We start from the raw sequence: 20,715 nt of genomic DNA on the forward strand, positions 1-20,715 counted from the left end.
ATATTTAATTGTCATGTTTGTTCTTATTTCAGGATGCAGAGTCCTCGATCGTCGTGGTTGTGGCATCGTACCAAGTTTATAGAATTTCAATCCTCTGATGCTCTATTGCGGAATATATCAGCATTATTAGACTTTATTTATAAGAGGAAGTGTTAGAAGACAAGTACAATATAGTTCTAGCTAACTATAGCTCGAAAGCATAACTTACATCTCTCAAGTATTAACAGCAGTTTAGAACTCAGGTAGCATTACAGGTGACTGGAGCACTATTCACTGGGGAAGAGGCAGCTTTAAGACATACAGTAGTATTGCTAGCTCTGAACAAATACTGAAAAATGGCGCAAGCACCAGTGTTTTATACGTACAAGTCCAATGTGATTCATGCTCCCCTGTCCACCACCAGGATACTTAGCTGCTATTTCTGGTTCAAGATTTCACTCACACATCACTGTGATCATAATGAATACACATTGCAGGATGTGTCCTTATAAGATGACGTATACAAAGGCATTAAAATGACTAAACTAACAAAAGTATAGTCCCCAACATGGGCACAAACCACTAAGGAAATAACTCATGTCAGCTCAGTCAACATTTTTTTTCTTCATTTGTCAGTAGACAAGACGATGTGGAAAACAATATGAACGAATAGGTGTGACATTACATACTATGTGCATTGACTAAGGTAAAGCTGCCAAATTTTGTCGTAACATGCAGCAAGGCGCCCTCGCGGCACCTTGCAATTGCCGCTTTAGGCGCTTAGGCGTCCTGGCAATTGGTGTTCGCCTTAGGTCGTCTTACCGGCTTGCAAAAAATGATATCATGGGGGTGCCAGATAACTCCATGTTGACTCTTTGCATTAATTTTAAAGTATAGCCCACATTTGGTCGTTTTCTTTTAAATGCCAGGTTAAACAAGAATTTGAAGTATCATCACATCGCACACCAGTTAACAGCGAAAAATCCAAAAAACTTTCAAGTTAAACCAGATTCAAATGAGGACAACTGTTGTAGAATCTGGTGTGATGTGGAGAATTAGAAAAAATGGTTCAACATGTTATTAGTGCATGGATATTAAAGATCAACCCATCCACCGTGGTTTCCGTCACCCACATAAGGGAGTTCTTCATGCTGTGGATGCTTCTACTTGATTTCCACCTTGATGAGCATGCCGAAGACGACATTGTGTGGAGGCACACTACGGATGGGCACTACTCGGTGGCTTCCGCCTACAAGGCACAATTCTTGGGAATGACTCTCTCCCCCATGGACCAAATGATTTGGAAAGTTTGGATCCCGCCCAAGGTCAAGTTCTTCGCATGGTTAGCCATTCAAAACCGGATTTGGACCGCCGATAGATTGGCCAAACGAGGGTGGCCAAATTATGGCCTTTGCCCTCTATGCAAGAGGGAGCAAAAAAGGGGAGTGCATCTCTTCTTCAAGTGTCGTTCACAATTAGGCTATGGAATTTGGTAATCGAGAAGCTTGGTCTACACTATATGGACATCTCTTCATGGCACTTGGAGGACTCCGTCAAGTCTTGTTGGGATCATAGGACCGGGTTGACCGTACCCAACTGGAAGGTCGTGGCCTCCCTCACCATGCTTGTTTCTTGGACAATTTGGAATGAAAGAAACTCCCATGTCTTCCATAACAAAAGTGCACCGCTGCTGATTCTACTCAACACTCTAGGAGAGGCCAAGCTTTGGAGCATTGCGGGAGCTAAGAAACTAGGGGCACTTGTAGCATGAGAGTAATCACCATGTGGGGTTTTATGGGTCGGTTGTAATTCAAACAAACTCTATTTTCTCTTCTTAATTAATGGATGAGGCAAATCGTTTGCCGCCGTTTAAAAGAAATATTACTTCCATGGTACTAATCCATAATGCCGTTTACCAACATGTATTTGAAAACCGAGGCAGTATACATTGAAGATCACAAGTGAATTCCCAGAGTTTCCACCAGAATGACTACTCCCCATGTTCTGTGCATTTCACAATATATGCCCATATTTGTGGAAAGACATGCATGTCGATTTTTTTTTGCGGGGTAAGTCAAATTAGAAAACCACCAGTGTAGTTATTGTAACATCTCCAGCGCACTTGGTATCCATGAACTTGCAAATCGTCAATCAATAAAAAAAAACTCATCATATGTACTCACTTTGGTCCAAATATCAACCAAACGAGGCCAAACAATTTTGAACATGTGAGGCGGTGAGTCGTTTTGGAATTCACAGGAAAAATTAAATCTTGATTATGAATTTTCATTAAAGTGAATTCTTCTTCTTCAGAGATGCTAAAAACAAAACTGCTCTCTACCAAGAGATTTTTTCTTGTCAGTTAGAAGGTCTACCTCTAAAATATCTGGGTATGCCTCTGTCCAATGTTAGAATTAGGAATAAACATTGGAAAGGGGTTGAGGATAAAACTGAGACGAGGTGTGGATGTTGGCAAGGAAAATTGATAGGAACTATTGTTGGTAGAGTTACTCAGGTGCAGGCTTATCTCACTAATATACCTTTGTTTATGATGTCCTTTTACCCTATTCCTATTGTAAGAAAAGGGTTGCTTTCTTTAGAGCTAGCATGGTTTGGCAAGGTGATGAAGATATCTTGTTAATTGGAATACCTGTTGTAAACCCAAAGATCGGGGTGGTTTGGGAATTTTAAATCTGGAGCTTATGAATAAGGCCTTGCTGGCCAAGTGGTTCTGGAAGTTGGAAACTGAGTCTGGTTTATGGAAAAGCGTGTTGTCAAACAAATATGCCCTTAACAAATGCCTATCTAGGGTCGAGTCCAAAGTGGGAGATTCTCAATTTTGGACAAGCCTCTTGAAAGTTGAAGACTTTTATATCAAATATTGTAAGAAAAGCCTACTCAAACATGCTTTACCCTAGATTTTATGACCTTAGTTTTGATCATAATATCACTATAGTTGATGCTTTGGTGCAAGGCTGGAATGGATTTGCCTTTAGGAAAACTCTTTATGGGGAGTCTCTGGAATTGTGTGAGAGTTTGAAACAGAGATGTGAAGAAGTTAAAATGGGAAAGGGTAAAGACAAAATTGAATGAATGCTTACTGCAGATAGAAAGTTCATTGTGAGATCTCTTTATAAGAAATTGGTGGAACCTGAATGAAATTTCCCTAAGAAATTCTGTGAAAAAATGAAATACCTGCTAAGATTAAAGTGTTTCTTTGGCTAATGGTGAAAAAGAGCATTCTTACTGAAGATAATCTCCTTAGAAGGGGATGGCTTGGTAACAAAATGTGTGTGTTATTGTGGGGAATATGAAAGCATTGATCACCTTTTCTTTCGATGCTCTGTTGCTGGACTCATTTGGAGTTTGTTGAGATGTGCTTTTGATGTAAGTTCCACTCATAATAACCTAAATGAATGTTTTCGAAGTTGGATTAAAAGCTTTCCAAAGCATGATAAGAAAAAGTTGGTGCGAGTTGGGATTTCTGCTATTTTTTTGGACTCAGTCGGGTTGCAGGAATGATGTTATCTTTGAGAAGAAAATTATTAGTGATCCTATGGTCTTAGTGAGGCTGATATGCTTTTGAATTTCTGGCTGGTCTATATTGCAGATAAATGAGAGAAATCGAAAGGCGGCGCCATTGAGCAAGTAGCAAATGAGGTGTACCGCTCCTCACAAGGTTGGCGACCACCGACCAGGCGTCCTTGGGATTGGTGGTTGATCCTTCAGTTGCTCCCCCCTGAAAGTCTTCATGAATTAGCTACTCGTGATCTTCTCTGACATGCTTCAGTTCGTTTCTTGCTTTTCCTTCGCTTAGCTGGTATAGTTGATATAGTTGGATGCAAGTTGGAGTCTCTTCTTAGCCCTGCTTCAGTTCCTTTCTTGTTTTTCCTTTTATTTGCTTAGCTGGTACTCCCTCTGTAAAGTAATATAAGAGCGTTTAGATCACTATTATTTTAGTAATCTAAACACTTATATAATAGTTTGCAGAGGGATTGGTTATCTATGGTTGGATATTCTTAGTCTTGGTTCGTTGTGTTTTTTTGCTGCTTGCGCTTCGGGCAGGTTTGTGCTTTGCGCGCTGTGATCCTTCGCCATCCGGGTTGTATAAAGTGTTACGAGTCTGGATTTAGCTAAAACCATATTTTTAGTTTGTTCTAGGGTTGAACCATATGGTTCCCATACTTAATATCAAACCTCCTTTGTTTTCTGGGTTGTTTTGACCGGTTTTCAGTTACCACGTCACACAGACATCAGCATGTTACTGTTGATAGGAGAGGGCCATCTTTCAATTACAAAAAACGCCATAACAGTCCATAAACCATAAGCTAGGCCGGGGCAGCGTCTGCTGTTACTGCCACCGACGACGCGGTTGAGCTCTACCACTGGTACGTGAATTTCGAGAGAGATGCGGCAAAAGCTACACCAACAGCAACATCTATCCCGACGAACCAACTTTTATTATTCTGGAAACGAAGACGACTCACTCAGTCCACCACCAACAGGGGTCTCTCTCTACCTGACAGCAGTTCACAACTTCAAACAGCTAGTCGCACGCATACATTACAGTCCATGAATTGTCCACCCATCAAAAAACAACTCTTCGGCCCCAAACCTAGGCAGACTGCCGGAGCTCTGGGCGCACAAAGTCCGCGTCGGCCGTCACCGAGATGTCGACGGTGGGCCTCAGCTCGGCGCAGACCTCAATGGCGCCATGGACAGGGTCTGACATGAAGTTGCTGATGAGGTCCTGGTTGACGGGCTCGTCCTTGTCCACCGTCACAAACGCCTGCTGGGTCAGGATGTAGTCGAAACGGGGCGCCCACTTCCTCGACCCCAGCCGTGCCGTCGTCGAGCAGTTGTCCACCATGAAGGCCACCCCTCGCGCGTGCATGAACGGGTTCAGCGAGTCCACCGACTCGATCACGCTCTCGTTGATGATCTCAGAGTAGGAGTGCCCCTTCTTCCTCAGCACCTCAATCTGCAGTTTAGAAAGGGAAACAGGAAAGATCAGTAATTGCTTTCGTTTCATGTAGAGTAATCAATCATTCAGGAAGTGTAATCTACAGCTTACACATCATCATCGACTTGAATAAGATGTCAAGCCATCGTATTCTAGTGTACTGGTATAATATGTAACTGAGTGGAGAGGAGCCTGACCTGGGCCATCATAAGTGCAACATAAACTCCAGCCGTGAAGGGGTGGAGAGGGCCAAGGTCACCATCTGGCCGGGTCGAGCGCACCTTTTCGCCGACCTTCCACATCCGAGTTTGGTCGATTTTGCCCATAGGGAAAGCAGGAAGGCCTTCCTTGTCCTGTGCAAGCATAAAGAAAATGAGATGGTGTGAATCAATAATCACCCTGTCTTATTTGGTGTCCACACCCCAAACTAATCATGAACAGAATCGGATCGGAAGGTTGCAGTTTTAACAGCAGAAGAACTTACATAGAACCTCCGACCAGCCAACACAACACTCCGGATTTCACTTCCAGAGGCAACATCTTCGTAGCATTCGTAGAGTATGTCCATGCAAGGGTAAAATGATGCACTGTATGCCTTGTTGAACTCCTTTTTGCCTTCCTCGCTCAAGGAGTTGTATACTTCAAGCATCCCCTGGTAAGAAGGGGCAAATTGGACTGATAAGCAAAGATTAAAGGTGGTTACAAAAAGTTCAATCAAGGCATACCTTCTTTGAGATGGTCTTGGAGATAATTCCAGTGATGCCCTCCACAGTGCTTTTGTATGCCAGCTCCTCGTCCATTCCTTGCTCTGTGTATCTCCTAAACAGAGCCTCCACGATGCCATGAACAGCACCCAGCAAAATTCCTGGACAAAAACTGGTCAGCAACAGCACAATCATAACAGGCAACATAAAGTCACAAAGAAGAAAAGGAGATTCACCTCGCTCCCCAAAGATATCACTCTTGTACTCCTGTTCTAGAGTGGTAGCAAAGGTGAACGGGGATCCTAGTGCAACCGACCACCCAAGAGCAACATCAGTGGCCCTTCCATCAACATCCTATACATCAAAAAGAGCAAACACACACGGGTGCTCAGTGCATAGCTGCATGCCTTCAGACCAAATTGATAGTTGAGAAGTCAGCAAAATACCATACCTGGTGAACAGCAAAGCTAGCGTTGATGCCAGCACCATTTACTTCCTTGCCCTGAACATACAGTCTCCGAACTGATGGACCCATTCCCTTGGGGCATACAGCAACCACGCTGATGTTCTTAGGGAAATCAAGGCCATGTGATTGCAGATGTCCAAGGAGAAACCCGTGAGATAAACCAAGAATGCTGTTTGGTTTCATGTGAGAGAAGATCTTCTCATAGTTGTCTGCCTGCAGAAAGTAAATGAGAACTTTAATTACAAGGATAGAATAAAGTGATGGTGGGATTCAGACAAATGTATCATGCAGTGAATGATAGATAGTACGTATGCTCCAGGCAGAACATGCAAGTTAAATTAATTAATTAATTAAACCAACAGGATGCAAAGAAACATCATCCTGAAGCTGAGCCTGATCTAAACAAACAATTAACAAAGGAAAGCTTAAAATCATGCAGAAAGCTATTGAGCGTAAGTGAAGCACACCTGGGCAGAATCTGAGATCAACAGCAGCACAAGATCACTGCCAGAGACCGTCTCCCATATGTCTCCCAAGGTTCCGTTCTCCTCGGTGAATCCAGCACCACGTGCTTCCTCAAAAGACTTGGAACCTTTCCTGAGGCCAATCTGAAAGCAAAAAAGACAGCTTATTGAACAACTGACATGGTAGCGCCAAAGTACGTACCAAATGAGACAGAATATAAGCTGGCACACAATTTGCATATTCCAAGTTGTATAACATCAAAGGTAAACGAGTGATAAATTACTAGAAAGCTAAAGAAAACAATAAGCATTAGCTGTGGGTTTTCTTTCCACTCAGGGCTGCAAGCCGAAGCTTCAGTCAGAGCTTTTCACTTAAACACATAGTGAAAACTCAATCCCATGTCTAAAGCTGGATACTTGTACATGAGAACAGCTAACCTTGACGACGATGTCAGACTTGGCTTCCACCAAGGAATCCCTCAGGTTCTGGGCCTGCGCCGGACCCTGCAAAAGCACCATAGAGAAAAATCTGTTAGAGCCAGCAGACAGACCTGCAAACTCTGAACCTACCAAGTGGCAGAACAGAGCAAATCTGTGAAATCAGCCACTCCGTTTGACCGCACCGACTGATGTGTACATCCAAGCAGTGTCTCGAGTAGACAGACATGTAAATCTCTCGAGTGAGGAAAGAAACTGCGCATAGAGGGGAGGAAAGCAGAGCTGGAGACTGGACCTGGGAGCCCCATCCGATGACCCCGATCTGCTTGACGCCCTTGAAGGCCTCCGGGAGCAGCGGGAAGAGGTTGCGCCCGCCCCTCACGATGTACTGCAGCCGCACACGGAACAAATCGTAAGAATCCAGAGCAAAAAAGCAAGCCCGGAGGTGGGAGTGAGGAGCGAGAGATGGAGTGGGGGCGGGGGCGCGTACGTACCTCCTCGTGGCCGGCGAGGGAGACCTTCTCCTTGTTGAAGACGGCGGTGTCGAAGTCGAGCGACGGCATGGCGGCGCCGACCTTGGCCGGGGCCGCGACCATGGCGGCGACCGCGCGGCGGCGGGCGCCCGAGACTGATAGGGCGCATGCGGGGTGGGAGGCGGCCGGAGAGAAGGCGACAGAGGATGAGCCTCCGGCGGCGGTGGCGGCGGCTAGGGTTTTGGGGTGGGAGAAGGGGGCGAGGGTGGATGCCGCGGAGGAGGTGGGCGCCGCCATCGTGTCCGTCTCTGGCCTCTGGGGGGAGCGAAGGGCGGCTCTCTCTTCTGCCGGTGGTTGGTGAGGGGTTTGGGGTCGGGGTGACCTGGATGGATTTATACGCCTCGCCCGGCCGTCCGATCCCATCGACGGCCGCGATGCGACCCGCCCACGGGGACGCACTCACGTGAACGGCCGCGCCGGTACAATATCATTCTGGGGGTGGCATGGAGATGCGCGCGCTCTCTTTGTCTTTGGCCTACGCACGCACGGCTCAACGGCACCTTTGGCCGCACGCGCGGCGCTCTCGGCCTCGTCGGAGGGCAGAGCGAGGCCGGCATCGGCGTGGTGCGCCCGCCGTGAACGCAGCGCACGGCAGATCCCGCGGTGGCTGGCCGTGTCGCTGCCAACGGTGGACAACTGGATGCCACAGCGCCGGCGGTGGGTCTGTGGGCGCACGGCGGGCGTCGGCATCACAGGTCGCCGTCCGGCGGCATCTCGGGCGTATCCTGTGGGACACACGGAGGATCCGCTCTGAAAACCACGCCCCGACGAAGTGCTTCTGTGGTCTAAAAATCGAGTAAATCATTGATACGGATGAGAGGGAGTAGCATTTCTTTCAGTTGAGCAAATCAAAATCATGCTTTACTATCTCGCACATAAAAAAGAGCATGGTTTACTACGCCTCACTTGCGCGCGGGACACATGAACACGCCCGCATCGGTTTTCCCTCTAGGCCTCCTTTAATTTACAGGAACTAGCAGCGTGGCCTGTGCATTTGCGCGGCTAGAATTTGTATATACTTTTCTTTTACATATATTGCAAAATCCTTGATAACAGAACTAACATTTCTAAGCACTCTCCCCCACTCTATTCATCATCCTTTCTATTTTCTCCATCCATGTGAATGTTATTCACATAAAACTATAATACTTAGAACGACATAAATGATCAATTACATAGTCAGCATTATCTTTATCTTCTATGTTTTTTTGCTATTGTAACAACGTGGTATTCATTTGTCATATGATACTCACTTGCACACATGACATATTTTTTTTCTTACTCATGCTCTATGCGTTATTTGTACATGCATATATTGCTTGCTTCTTCTCGGCCTCACTTAGTAGTTTGAACATCAGCTATGACAACATTTCATGAATACTTATGCTCGCCTCTATTCTAATCATGTGCACTCTTTGTTGTCCTATCAAAATGTTTTTACGTTGACACACATCAAGCTTGGGGTATACGATTTATCATGAGTAGATCCAGCCAAATGCATGACGATACCTTTGAGGACGCCGCGGTTTTGCTTCTCTCGCGAATATTCTTTGTCAAAGAAAGGAAATCCAAAAAATTGCATAATAGTTTTCAAGATTATGGTTATAGATGGATTTCATATATTATATACGAAAACAAATATTGATAATTTCCATGTATTTCTCATTTCGAATTTTGTGTATATAATATGAATTATTTCATCACCATATATATATATTGATATCAGCTACTTAATTATTTCACTTAAGATATGAAATAGAATACTGAGTTTAGTTTTATATAATATTTCATAAGTATAAAGAGTCATATTCTTTGTACAACTAATAAGAATATAAAAAGATATAGTTTATTCTGGACTTAGTTATCAAGGCTTTCAAACGGAGTTCATTTACAAACCTAAATTTTAACTTTAGCTATTCATGTACCCAATGCGGTGTTCGAATTAGAAGAAAAATTCTATTTTTAACAATTTATTATTGCAAAATGTATACATGTATTCATTCGCCGAAAGATTTTCTTCTTGAATTACATATTCGTCTGATAGCAATTTTAAGTTTAGTATATCAGGCGATTTTAGGCAAGCAAGAGTTACAAAAAATTTGATCAACAATATACGTAGGCACAAAACTTAAGTTATATAGATGTGGATAACGACCATGGTATGGAACTATCCCAAATAATTCAGAGAACAGTGAGAAATACTATAATTCCAAACTTTTTTGAATGTATTCAAACCTCGATTTCTCGCAAAAAAGAAGTATTCCAAACTTGATTTCTCACAAAAAAGAAGTATTTCAAACTTGATTTTTTTTTTTTTTTTGCATGCACAATCTCATGTATAGACACTCTGTCGATAATGTTCCTACCCCCTGATGAAGGTAGAAATGAACTTGTGGTATAAGGTGAAGCTTTAATTGTCATGATGTTGAGATCATGTTAAAAGTACTCCCTTCATCCCATGACAGGTTGAAACACTAACATCTTATTTAGGGCCCTCTCACGCATCCACACTTTATAGCCGTGAGATTGAGTCTCCAGATTGGTTTTTGGCCATTAATTGCTGCCTAATCACGTGTTTTCTTGCGAACGGGCTGGCTGTCCTAGAGGGCAGCTACTCCAGTAGAAAAATCTGAGTTTTCTGGTTGATTGGACCATATGCACCCGTCTAGCGTCGGGTAAGCCCAATCCATCTGGCCCTCCCTTCTCTCACACAATCGAGAGACCATGCTGCGGCGCCGCCCCACCAGACCACCACCGCCAGATCCCGTCGTTCACCCCCTCCCGCCACAGCACGGTCCGGTCACCGTCGCTCCCAATCCGGCGACGACTTCCATGTCTGGCGGCAGCCACCCACCATAGTGGTTCCTCGTCACTTTGCTCTTGGCCCAACCCCGTCCGTCCGCAATTCCGGCCAGGTATGAGTATATTCCTCTCCATGTTACTCCGCTTAAAATACATGGACGTTAAGATCCACTCCGGTTGCTCTGCTATCTTGATAGGAGTACTATTTATTAGAGTAATTAAGTTTAATTGGGTTTATGCATGTCCATTGCAGTTCAGGATGATGGGGACATCATCGACTTGGCAACTACAGTGGTGGATCATTGCCATCCGGATTCATGGAAACTCCGCTGAAGTGGCAGCAGTAGCAGAATAGCAGATCGTTAGTTTGAACCGTTGAGCAAACCATGCCAACGGAATCACAGCGACTGATCGGTTTAAAATGTGTCGCATTATGTTCTGTGGAGTTATGTCCGACTACATCTGTGATGACTCAGAGGGACCACCGTTTGATACGCTTCGAGACCTTCCAGAGGTGCTTATGTTAAAATCTTGTGCTCTAGATCATCTCTTGGTTGCAGATTACTAATTTCTAGTATTTGCCTGCACCTATGATGTATCTTTTTGCCGCAGGGCTAACAGTTTTGCTAGAACTCATCTAGATGAGATTTAATTTGGTCTCATTCATCTTTTATAGCCATTGAATGACGTGTGTTGTGCTGACGTGGGTTGTATCCGTTCTTGTTTTCCAGGTGAATGAGACCAAATTACGTCTCATCTAGATGAGTTCTAGGTACTCCCTATATTTAAAGTTGCCTTGGGATGTGGCTGTAAGGACCAGTGCCCTACCAAGGCAATGGAGATACTCGTGTCCTAAACTGATTAACGATGGAGATACTTTGTGTGGCCAGATCCCGTTGTTCATCCCCATCCCTTTCACCAATGGAATCCTGCCTCCTTCCACAAACTCGCTTCCCGCCACAGCCCTTTGCTTCGCGGCCCAATCCCCTGCACTGGCACGACATCGATCCTGGTCAACGCTTGCTGCGATGGCTGTGATAGCCAGCGCCGCCAGCCGGTGGTGGTATTCCCGTGGGTGACCAGCGACCTCCGCCGAGAGAGTAGTATCATCAATGTAGAAGAAGAGGGCTTTCTACTCTGTTTGTCCATGGAATTTCTTAAAAAAAAAAAGCTAAATCAGAAGGCCTGAACTCCATTCCGTAGGGTTGGTTCTCCCTTGCCGTAGATTCACCTTCCTACCTTTCTTCTTTCAACTAATTATTAATTCTAGGTTCTTGCTACTATTTTTTCTTCCTTGTCAACTTGGTGCACGGATTGATAACTGGTTTTGCTCGATTGGCTCCAGGAATCCTAGAGTTATCGATCTCCAATGGCTAACTGCCAGATAGTATTGGAAGCCAAATAAAATTGCCATGCAAGATCTTCGTATTTTTCTCTAATGGATTGGTGTCCAACAAAACTAGGCATAGTATTAGATCCTATGAATGTTTATGCCTCATAGGTGTGTCCTAAGATAGGCATATATAAAGCTGAATTGAAGTATTAGGTATGTTCTTAAATTATCTTCTAATGCATCATGTCGTATGGGGCTAGATCAAGTGCATCATGTCTGTATTTTCTATGCTCGGTGAAAATCAAGTGCATCAGACTGATCATAGTGGGTAGTAACTTAGGCTAGTGTCATATGCATGACACTAGCCTAAGTTACTACCTTCATAATGCAAAGTAACATAATACTAGTATCTTAGATGCCTTTATTTATTAGCTTGTGGACTCATCTTATCTTGAAAAGCGCTATGTTACAGTAACATATTATGTTACCACCTCTCATTAATTACTTGTCACATAAGCAAAAATTTCTTGGAATGCGCTATGTTACTAGCTAAGTTACTTCCACTATGACTAGCCTCAGTCTGCAGTTTTAATTTACATTAATGCCTATGTGTCATGATTAAGATTAACTAAAATATGTTTTGCGGGCTGTGGTTAATAGTCCAAACCAGAGATAAGTAAAAAATATAAGCGGCTAGGATCTATTTTGAACCCAATGTTTGATACTGCAATCATATACGTATATTGTGATTGTCTCATTTGTGTTCCTCATGTGCAGCCAAATGATCTTATCAATTAATTTCCAAATGTTTCTGGAGGCCTCGTGTACTCTTTTTTAGTCCAAGTAAATTTTAGAACATCTATGTAAATGGTCCCTGGCTCCCTGCCATGTTCACTTTTCGATAAATAGAATTGTTTGCATTGGTGAAACTTGCATTATAATTATCTTGCTGCTTTAGATTGTTGCACGACACGCAATGGTTGAAGAAGAGGCCGTCCACTGTCATCACTGCTTGAAGAATTTATGTTTTTCAAGCAGTTGGTCGTTTTTTGTTGATTGTAAATCAAATATTCTAGCTGAGCATATCCCGTAGCTTGGTCGAGATCTATAGATCGGTTAAAGTGACTACTAGAATACATTGAGGTTTAACTTGTGACCTTTATGGGTAAGTTATCGCCAAATGGCACGTATAATTACACTTTCCTATCATTCTATTGTCAAATTGACGGGTGCGGCAACGCGCACCACCAACGATCTAGTATTATGTGACCGAGGGAGTATTTGGAGAATGGAGAGGCTTTCATGCAAATAGGCTTGTATTTATGAATAATTAGCATCATATGTGCTCCTGGAAACATCATTTGGGATATAATCCCGCAATTAAAAGGTAGAATGTAGATGCAGTACTGCAGTTTACAAATCATTGGGACATTTGAAAACAACAACGTGAAATACTAGTCTAGATCATAGACCCTGAACGTGAACGAATTATTTGCACATGCATGCATGAGCATGACACGAACGTGAGATGGATTGATGGAGACGTCGGCTTCACTTGTTCACCGGCGGCACGGCGGCGTCCTCCCTGTCGTCCTCGTCCTCGCAGTCCACCAGCCTCCAGCGCCCGTCGCCCCCCTTCACCATGCCCCTGTTCCACGGCACCCACCACGCCGCCGGCACCCCATGCTCCTCCTTGAGTGCGTCGTACGACTTGTTCACCAGCGCCACGTCCCGCTCCACCACATGCTCGAAACCCTGTCCGGAGGCCGTCGGCGCGCCCGCCACCCCGTGCAGGTAGCATTCCAGGTTGTGCCACAGGTTCTCGTCGCCGGGCGCCTTCAGGTACGGCGACGCGCTGGTGTCGATGACCAGCTCGGCGCCCACGTCGTGGTACGGCAGCGCCGGGTACCCGGGCACGATGTCCCGGGCGTTGCGGACGCGCAGGACACGGAGGCCGGCGGCCGCCGCGGTGTCCAACCGCTTCTTGAAGCTTGCGCCGCCCACGCGCGGGCTGGCGAACGCGAACGCCGTGACCGGGAACGTCGCCGAGGCCGTGCAGTTGTAGCCGTTCTCGGCGATGTCGAACGCGCTTAGCGTGGCCAGGGCAGCCCCGAGGCTGTGCCCGGTCACCGTGATGCTCACCTCCTCGTCCTTGTACGTGTCCACCAGCTTCCGCACCTCAGCCAGCACCTGGCATTCATGGTTTCACGAGCATGAAGCTGCATGTGAGCTCTACACTGTACGTGACAATGCTGTCGTTTATATAGTCACAAGATTACCTGGCTTCTGGCGCTGTCCTTGTTGTGGGTGGAGGCCGGGTCGGTGGAGGTGTAGATGGAGAGCCAGCCGCGGTGCACCATGGCGTCGGCGCCGGTGGCGTCGCCAAGGATGCCACTGGGATGCGCCATGGCGAACTCGAGGTTGTTGGTCCACTCCAGCGCCTGGATGGTGCCGCGCCACGCGACGACCACGTCCCGGCGCCCGAGCACGGACTTCCCCGCGTCGGTGGCCACTGCGACGTACCCGATCCAGTTGGACTCCCTGCACCGGCTCCGCGGATGGCCGCCCTTCACGAACGCGACGGCCTTCGCGGCGTGGGCGGAGGACGTGGCGTACAGGAACCTGGTGACCCGGTACGCGGCGGCGTGGCCCGGCAGCATCACGCGCTCGAAGAAGCGCTTCCTGCCGAACCGCGAGAGTCCGGCGTGCGGCGAGTGCCTCTCGTGGTTGAACGCGTCGTACGTGGCCTGCGCCATCTCACCGTACCAGATCACCTTGCGCCGGAGCTCCAGGTCCAGCGGCCGCAGCAGCCCCTCCCACGACCGCTCGCCGTGGAGCTCCTTCCACCTCGCCGCCGCCGTGGCCGTGATCAGTCCAACGAGGCTCCATTGCTCGCCCAACACGGCCGTCGTCCACACCTGCACTACTACATGCAGCGGCTGGCTTGCCCATGCTCGACCTTTATACACGCGGCGGCAATGGCGGCTCCTGCTTTCCTGAGCTTGCTTGTGCGCTTGGCGCGATGACGAAGGGGAGGTGAAATTGGCGTGACATTGCGATATGGGGCACGACGACACAAACGCGTATTGATTCGTCCGCAATTGCATGCTCCAATCGGAGACGATCATCAGTGGGGTGGCAGTGGCATTCGCACTTTCGCAGGCCATAGGGAATTCGGTTACGAACATTTCGTGTGAGAACCCGGAATTAGCTTCCAAATTCTCCTGTATATATTTGTCAACCCTAGGATCATTGTTGACAATACAATGAAATGATATCATTGCACAATACATTAAAGTATTACAAGTAATATATATTGTCACAAGACATACCTAACGAAATGTCTCATGACATTTATTACATTCAGAAAAACTGCGGAAAATACAATGCGTAGCGACTCCATCTCAGCCACAGGCAGTCGATGTAGTCCACGTGACCTCACTTCTACAGATCGCCATAGTAGTCATAGTCATCATCTTCGTCTGCAGGTAACTCTGTTGTCAACAAAATTATTGCCATGAGTACATTATGTACTCAACATGCCTCCCACGGGGAAGAACCTAATAGCTACATGTGGCTTCAAAGGAAGGCTGTATGGCTCATTTGCATAAAGCTAATTTTGTTTGACAAATAAAGCAGTTGGATAAAAGCAGTTTTTGATGAGAATGTGTTTTATCTCCAGAATAACTTTCATCAAAGTGAGGATCCTCGATCAACTCACACTCTTCATAGGTTCCAAGAATAGGGGTAAAGAGGGAATAACCAAAACAGGTCCTGTATGTCAAGAAAGATTCATGTGCTGTCCTTGACCATGGACACGGCCATTCGAATAGTTTTACACTCTGCAGAGGTTGTACACTTTACCCACACGACACAATCTCGACTTGTTGCCACTAGCCGTCGCTAGCGTAGTACACCATCTAGTATACCGGCAGGGAGATTGTGACGAGGTTTTTGGACTAGATCCCTCAAAGATGTGACATGCCCACCGGGTCTGGCGCACAGAACTGAGAGTTTGTCCTCAAACCGGTCCCCCCATCTGTGCCGAGGATACTTCCCGCAGGGCAGCTATCCCATCTGCGGTACGGCGACATCGACACCTAAGGCTGACTAGCTTACTTGACCAAGCCAGTGCCCATATAGCATGTGGCTATACTGTTATCACAATCTTCAAATCCAAGACTTATTAGGCCTCATGCGACACGGACGACTGATTGCCCCCTTCAACATGTGAAGGGCAGCCAATCGCTCCTTCAATCCTTGATTCAGCTGTCGCCCGCGCCAGTATTCAGATGGTAAGTTTCACCCAGAGTAGAAGAGAGTAGAGGAGATCAACAAGGGCCAATCAGCCTAGCTCAGCGATAAGTTTCAAGTGTCAATGACTCAAAGGTCATTCAACAATGCACCTATAGGGTAATAAGCATGGGCAAGCATTTCTACTCTACCAGAATACTATAATTCTACTCGGGTGTCAATTGAATAGGCGACAAGCGGATCAAGGTAATGTGTCAATCGACATGCTAGCTACAAGAATTAAAATAGCATGCATATAGTAACCATAAAACAGAATACAATTTTGTAAACCATAGGATAAGTATGATCAAAGAAGGAGGCATGCCTTCGTTGTTGAGTCCTTCTTCGGTAACCTGTTTCTGTCCATGTCCAACATCGTCGTCACTCCCTACTCGTCGTAACGATAACAAAAGACAAACAATAAATACCAAAGCAATAGAAAATCCAAATAACATCCAAAACAAATTAAGAGTGGATGGATAGCAAGATATTGATCAGATGGAGATTCCAAAAGGAGATAGCACGATTGGAAGGTAAGTAGAGGACTCAATGAATTGACAGGGTTTAGGTTGACACAGCTAAGGAAGGCTTTGTGATCAAGACTAAAGTTCTAATATGAATTATGCGATTAAACACTAGTAGTGCCCACTACACATCTTGACAAACTATATAGGAAACTACTATGTAACAAACACAATGGCATCAACACACATGAAAAGGAACCATCCTATGCATTATAACTACATAATCACAACATGGCATGACGAAGGTAAAGTCAAGCACAAATAAATAATTAGACATAATCTAAATATTTATAATGGTCATCAATAGCATCCAAACCTATACATCATCTATTATATTCAAAAGCAAGTAGTCCATAAGATAATCAAATCAACATTGTAAACCATACTAGTTAAGCAATCAAATACCATTTAACAACATGGATTTAATTGATCTAGGTCTAGCCATAAAACATTATTAAAAGAAATAGGATCAAGTCTATTATATCAAACCAATTCATTTGTCAAACAATTAACAAGAAACTATACAAGACATGGAACAAAAGAGTGAACTACTATCCAGACATGATATGGTTAAGTTTAATAATCAACCAAAAGTAAATATTTGGATGTATCCAAATATTTATAATGGTTAACAATAAGCAAAGACTAAACATCAATCATAACAACTATTAGCAAGCATTTCTATAACAAAAGACAAACCAATGCTATCACAAAACTAATTGGACAATTAAATAATCAAACACATCACACAGGGCGCATGTGAGTACAGAATAGTGAAGAGGTCTTATATAATAACACAAGCATTACACATATGAGTGACCATGAGAAGATACTAAACTAGGACATTCTCTTTATAATAAAGGAAACAACTAATATCCAAATGATCTCTAGCAAAAAGATTACCACAACATGATTAACAACAAAGCAAACTATGTGCACTAAGCATATGAGAAAGGCACAACTCAACTATTGAAAGGTAAACTATCCTAATCATGTGATGAGCTAATGCAACATGTGCCAAACACTCATAATGCTATCATGAGATAAGTCAAACACATATAAGGAACACAAGGGTCTAAGTACTAAATTATAGCACATGAAACATAATAAGACATGAAATATAACTTACATTAATGATGTCTAGATATACAACAATGTAACAACTAGATACAAATGTATAATGCTAAGTATGAATGATCATCACACGATATGCCAAAGTATTATACCAATAGAATACAACTCACAACAATGAGATAACTTAGTTGATATCAACTAACATGAATATGAAGAATGGTAAGAGCACACAAGCTTACATACTTGTTATGTCATATAAGCATATGGACATACCATACTAGACATCTAGGCAAGTCAGAGAACCAGATCATGACATCAAGCAATGTACTATACTAGCATGAGTAACAAAATGACATGCAATTCTATTTGTTACAATCTATAGTAGCAAAGACATAATATACATAACTAGGCATGATCTAATATATGAATTGCTATAGACATGCTATACAACCTAGTTATACAATCACAACATTGTAGCATGGTATTGATCAACTAAACTAAGAAGGGATCCTTCTTAATTAAAATATATGAAATCATAAACTACTAACATGTATCTACTAAGCAAAGGCAAACCACATGTTGGAACACAAAGTACAAACTAGCAATGATATAACATGCAGTAGGCATACAACCAAATCATGCATTCTACTTTGAGTAATCACTAATATGGCATGGCAATCAACTAAGCATGCATATCTACTGTCCTAGGTAAACAAAACACCTAGAATAATTAACAAGAGGTAATAAACTAAGGTAAATAAACACACATGACAATTACCAAGATACAATGAACTAGGTTGTATGCATGAGAATAAACTCTATATAGCAATACATATATGAGCTAAGACATCATGCATCCAACCATGCAAATCTTGGATAATAAATATATACAAAATAGGATTAAAAACTTCTCAAAATTTCCTACTAAAATATCACACGAAACTTGTCATGCGACACCAAGTAGAGCTAGCACAAAATAATACAGTGGTCTTGAACAATGATGCAACAATGAGCAATTTGCCACAAGCAACTATGTCCTAAGTTAACACACGATTCACAACAACTATTATAAAGAACTAAACCACAAATACAACAAATTGATGAACAACCATCGAAGGCATGACATGATTTCAAATGCACAAAAAGAAACACATGATAAAAGGATGTAAAAGACTAGATAAAACATATCTAAGATATATTCATGCAAGATGAAAGATGAATATAATAATCAAAACATGAAATAATAATCATGCAAAGCTTAAGATAATCCTACGTAAACCCACACACGTAATAATACGCAAAAACTTATACTTAAGCATGTCATAAGACTACTATCGCACAAAAGAAAAATAACAGACGAAACAACATGTTCAACAATTTTCAAATAACTATAATCGGTAAGAAGATAAATCTATCAAGTCACTTGCCACATAAAAATTATAAGACAATTATCATGCGCTCCTAGCCATATCTTGAACTTATGAAATTAACATAAAAGTTCACCGATCAACTACTACTCATGATGATAATTCACAAGAACTAATATAAAAGCATATTACACTACTACATGATACAAGAAATTATCTAGATGAAAACATACAAGAGTATAGTTAATAATTTAAAACGTACATTCAAATCAGTCGATTAAACCACCTGATACTCCTATGATATAATACTAGATGACTCCTAGGCATACACAACACACGGAAAAATAAACAGCACCAAGAAACATGCATGTAGTGCAATTCCAATTTAACTCAACGAGCGCCTAATATGATAAAAAAAGATATATACCTCTATGATATATTAAAAGAAATCTAAAACAACGAGCGGGTTCCCATAGCCACTTAGAGCATTTTATCTATTGGGATCGAGATCAAACGATGAACAAACAAAATGGAAATAAACCAATGACCTACGGTCCATGCGACAGATAGCATCGACGCGCCCAACAACGAAAATAGGAGGTGCTATGATGTCTAGGAGATACTATGAGTGACATTTTGAAGGCCCACAAAAGGAATTGGATAGAAACTCACCGAGCACGACGAATCAATCCGACGAACTCGATGAACAGTGTAGACGAACATGCTGAATTCTTCGCGTGTGGTCTACGAGATGCGTTCGTTCTTCTCTGAATGGATTCGTGGTGTGGAGATGGACCTTGGGGTGCAAGGGTGCTGATGGAGATGGCCTATGTCACCGGAATTGAGCGCCGGCGTCCATGAAGCACCATTCCTTGGAGAGAGTTTCTGGAGAGATAGAGGAAGGGAGAGGGCAGAAGCTACGAGGGAAATGAGAGAGGAGGTTGGGGGGTCACGTCCTCATATCTCCAGTTCTGGAAACGGTAAGGGGCAAGTGGAGGAAGGATGTAACACCCCGGATATGTTTTACCTAATATGTAATCCAACTCTTGCCGTTTCCGGCGTTAAGTTATTTTATTTTCTCGGGTTCGGGTTTTTGTCTCCGTGTGTTGTTGTTGTTGTCATGCATCTCATATCATGTCATCATGTGCATTGCATTTGCATACGTGTTCGTCTCATGCATCCGAGCATTTTCCCCGTTGTCCGTTTTGCATTCCGGCGCTCCGTTCTCCTCCGATGGTCATTTCTACCTTTCTTTCGTGTGTGGGGGTTAAACATTTCCGGATTGGACCGAGACTTGCCAAGCGGCCTTGGTTTACTACCGGTAGACCGCCTGTCAAGTTTTGTACCATTTGGACTTTGTTTGATGCTCCAACGGTTAACCGAGGGACCGAAAAGGCCTCGTGTGTGTTGCAGCCCAACACCCCTCCATTTTGGCCCAAAACCCACCAAAACCCTCTCCATCATCTAGAGCGTTCGATCACGATCGTGTGGCCGAAAACCGCACCTCATTTAGACTCTCCTAGCACCTCCTATGCCTATTTAAAGACCCCCTCCGAAATTCTTGTTTTCCCCTCTCCCAAAACCCTAGATCCATCTCCACCCGCCGCCGCCGGACAAAATCTCGCAGGCCGGACAGGGTCCGACCCGCGCCGCCGCTGCCATGTGTCGTCCGCCCGTCGGCCCGCGCCGCCGCCCCACTTCGTCGCCGCCGCCGGCCCGGGAGGCCCAGGGCGGGCCCCCGAGGCCCATCTCCGCCGCCGCCTCACGCCCGCGCC

At 44.3% G+C, this 20,715-nt stretch overlaps 2 protein-coding genes across 2 annotated transcripts; both read right to left on the reverse strand.

Annotated features, from left to right (window-relative positions):
• Positions 1-4,418: 4,418 nt before the first annotated feature.
• LOC119293025 (ketol-acid reductoisomerase, chloroplastic) lies at positions 4,419-7,851 on the reverse strand. The gene is made up of 10 exons (XM_037571637.1): positions 7,509-7,851; positions 7,310-7,402; positions 7,015-7,080; positions 6,580-6,720; positions 6,098-6,325; positions 5,883-6,000; positions 5,668-5,807; positions 5,427-5,594; positions 5,140-5,295; positions 4,419-4,960 (listed from the first exon to the last, which is right to left on the reverse strand). The coding sequence occupies exons 1-10, from the start codon at positions 7,782-7,784 to the stop codon at positions 4,595-4,597; spliced, it is 1,752 nt and encodes a 583-aa protein (XP_037427534.1). The 5' UTR covers positions 7,785-7,851; the 3' UTR covers positions 4,419-4,594.
• A 5,181-nt stretch (positions 7,852-13,032) lies between these two features.
• On the reverse strand, positions 13,033-14,849 carry LOC119356328 (phospholipase A1-II 6-like). Its single transcript, XM_037623278.1, has 2 exons — positions 13,962-14,849; positions 13,033-13,872 (listed from the first exon to the last, which is right to left on the reverse strand). The coding sequence occupies exons 1-2, from the start codon at positions 14,847-14,849 to the stop codon at positions 13,234-13,236; spliced, it is 1,527 nt and encodes a 508-aa protein (XP_037479175.1). The 3' UTR covers positions 13,033-13,233.
• Positions 14,850-20,715: the final 5,866 nt, after the last annotated feature.

Source organism: Triticum dicoccoides, chromosome 1A (genome assembly GCF_002162155.2).
Source record: "Triticum dicoccoides isolate Atlit2015 ecotype Zavitan chromosome 1A, WEW_v2.0, whole genome shotgun sequence".
NCBI lineage: Eukaryota > Viridiplantae > Streptophyta > Magnoliopsida > Poales > Poaceae > Triticum > Triticum dicoccoides.

Bases quoted from the DNA above. Each gene is read 5' to 3' on its own strand.
- LOC119293025 (XM_037571637.1), bottom strand. From the start codon at position 7,784: ATGGCGGCGCCCACCTCCTCCGCGGCATCCACCCTCGCCCCCTTCTCC. The intron at 5,808-5,882 runs GTGAATCTCCTT...GTTTTTGTCCAG, and splicing joins TGATATCTTTGGGGAGCGAG to GAATTTTGCTGGGTGCTGTT. The intron at 5,595-5,667 runs GTATGCCTTGAT...CCTTCTTACCAG, and splicing joins CCAAGACCATCTCAAAGAAG to GGGATGCTTGAAGTATACAA.
- LOC119356328 (XM_037623278.1), bottom strand. From the start codon at position 14,849: ATGGCCTGCGAAAGTGCGAATGCCACTGCCACCCCACTGATGATCGTC. The intron at 13,873-13,961 runs GTAATCTTGTGA...CATGAATGCCAG, and splicing joins AGGACAGCGCCAGAAGCCAG to GTGCTGGCTGAGGTGCGGAA.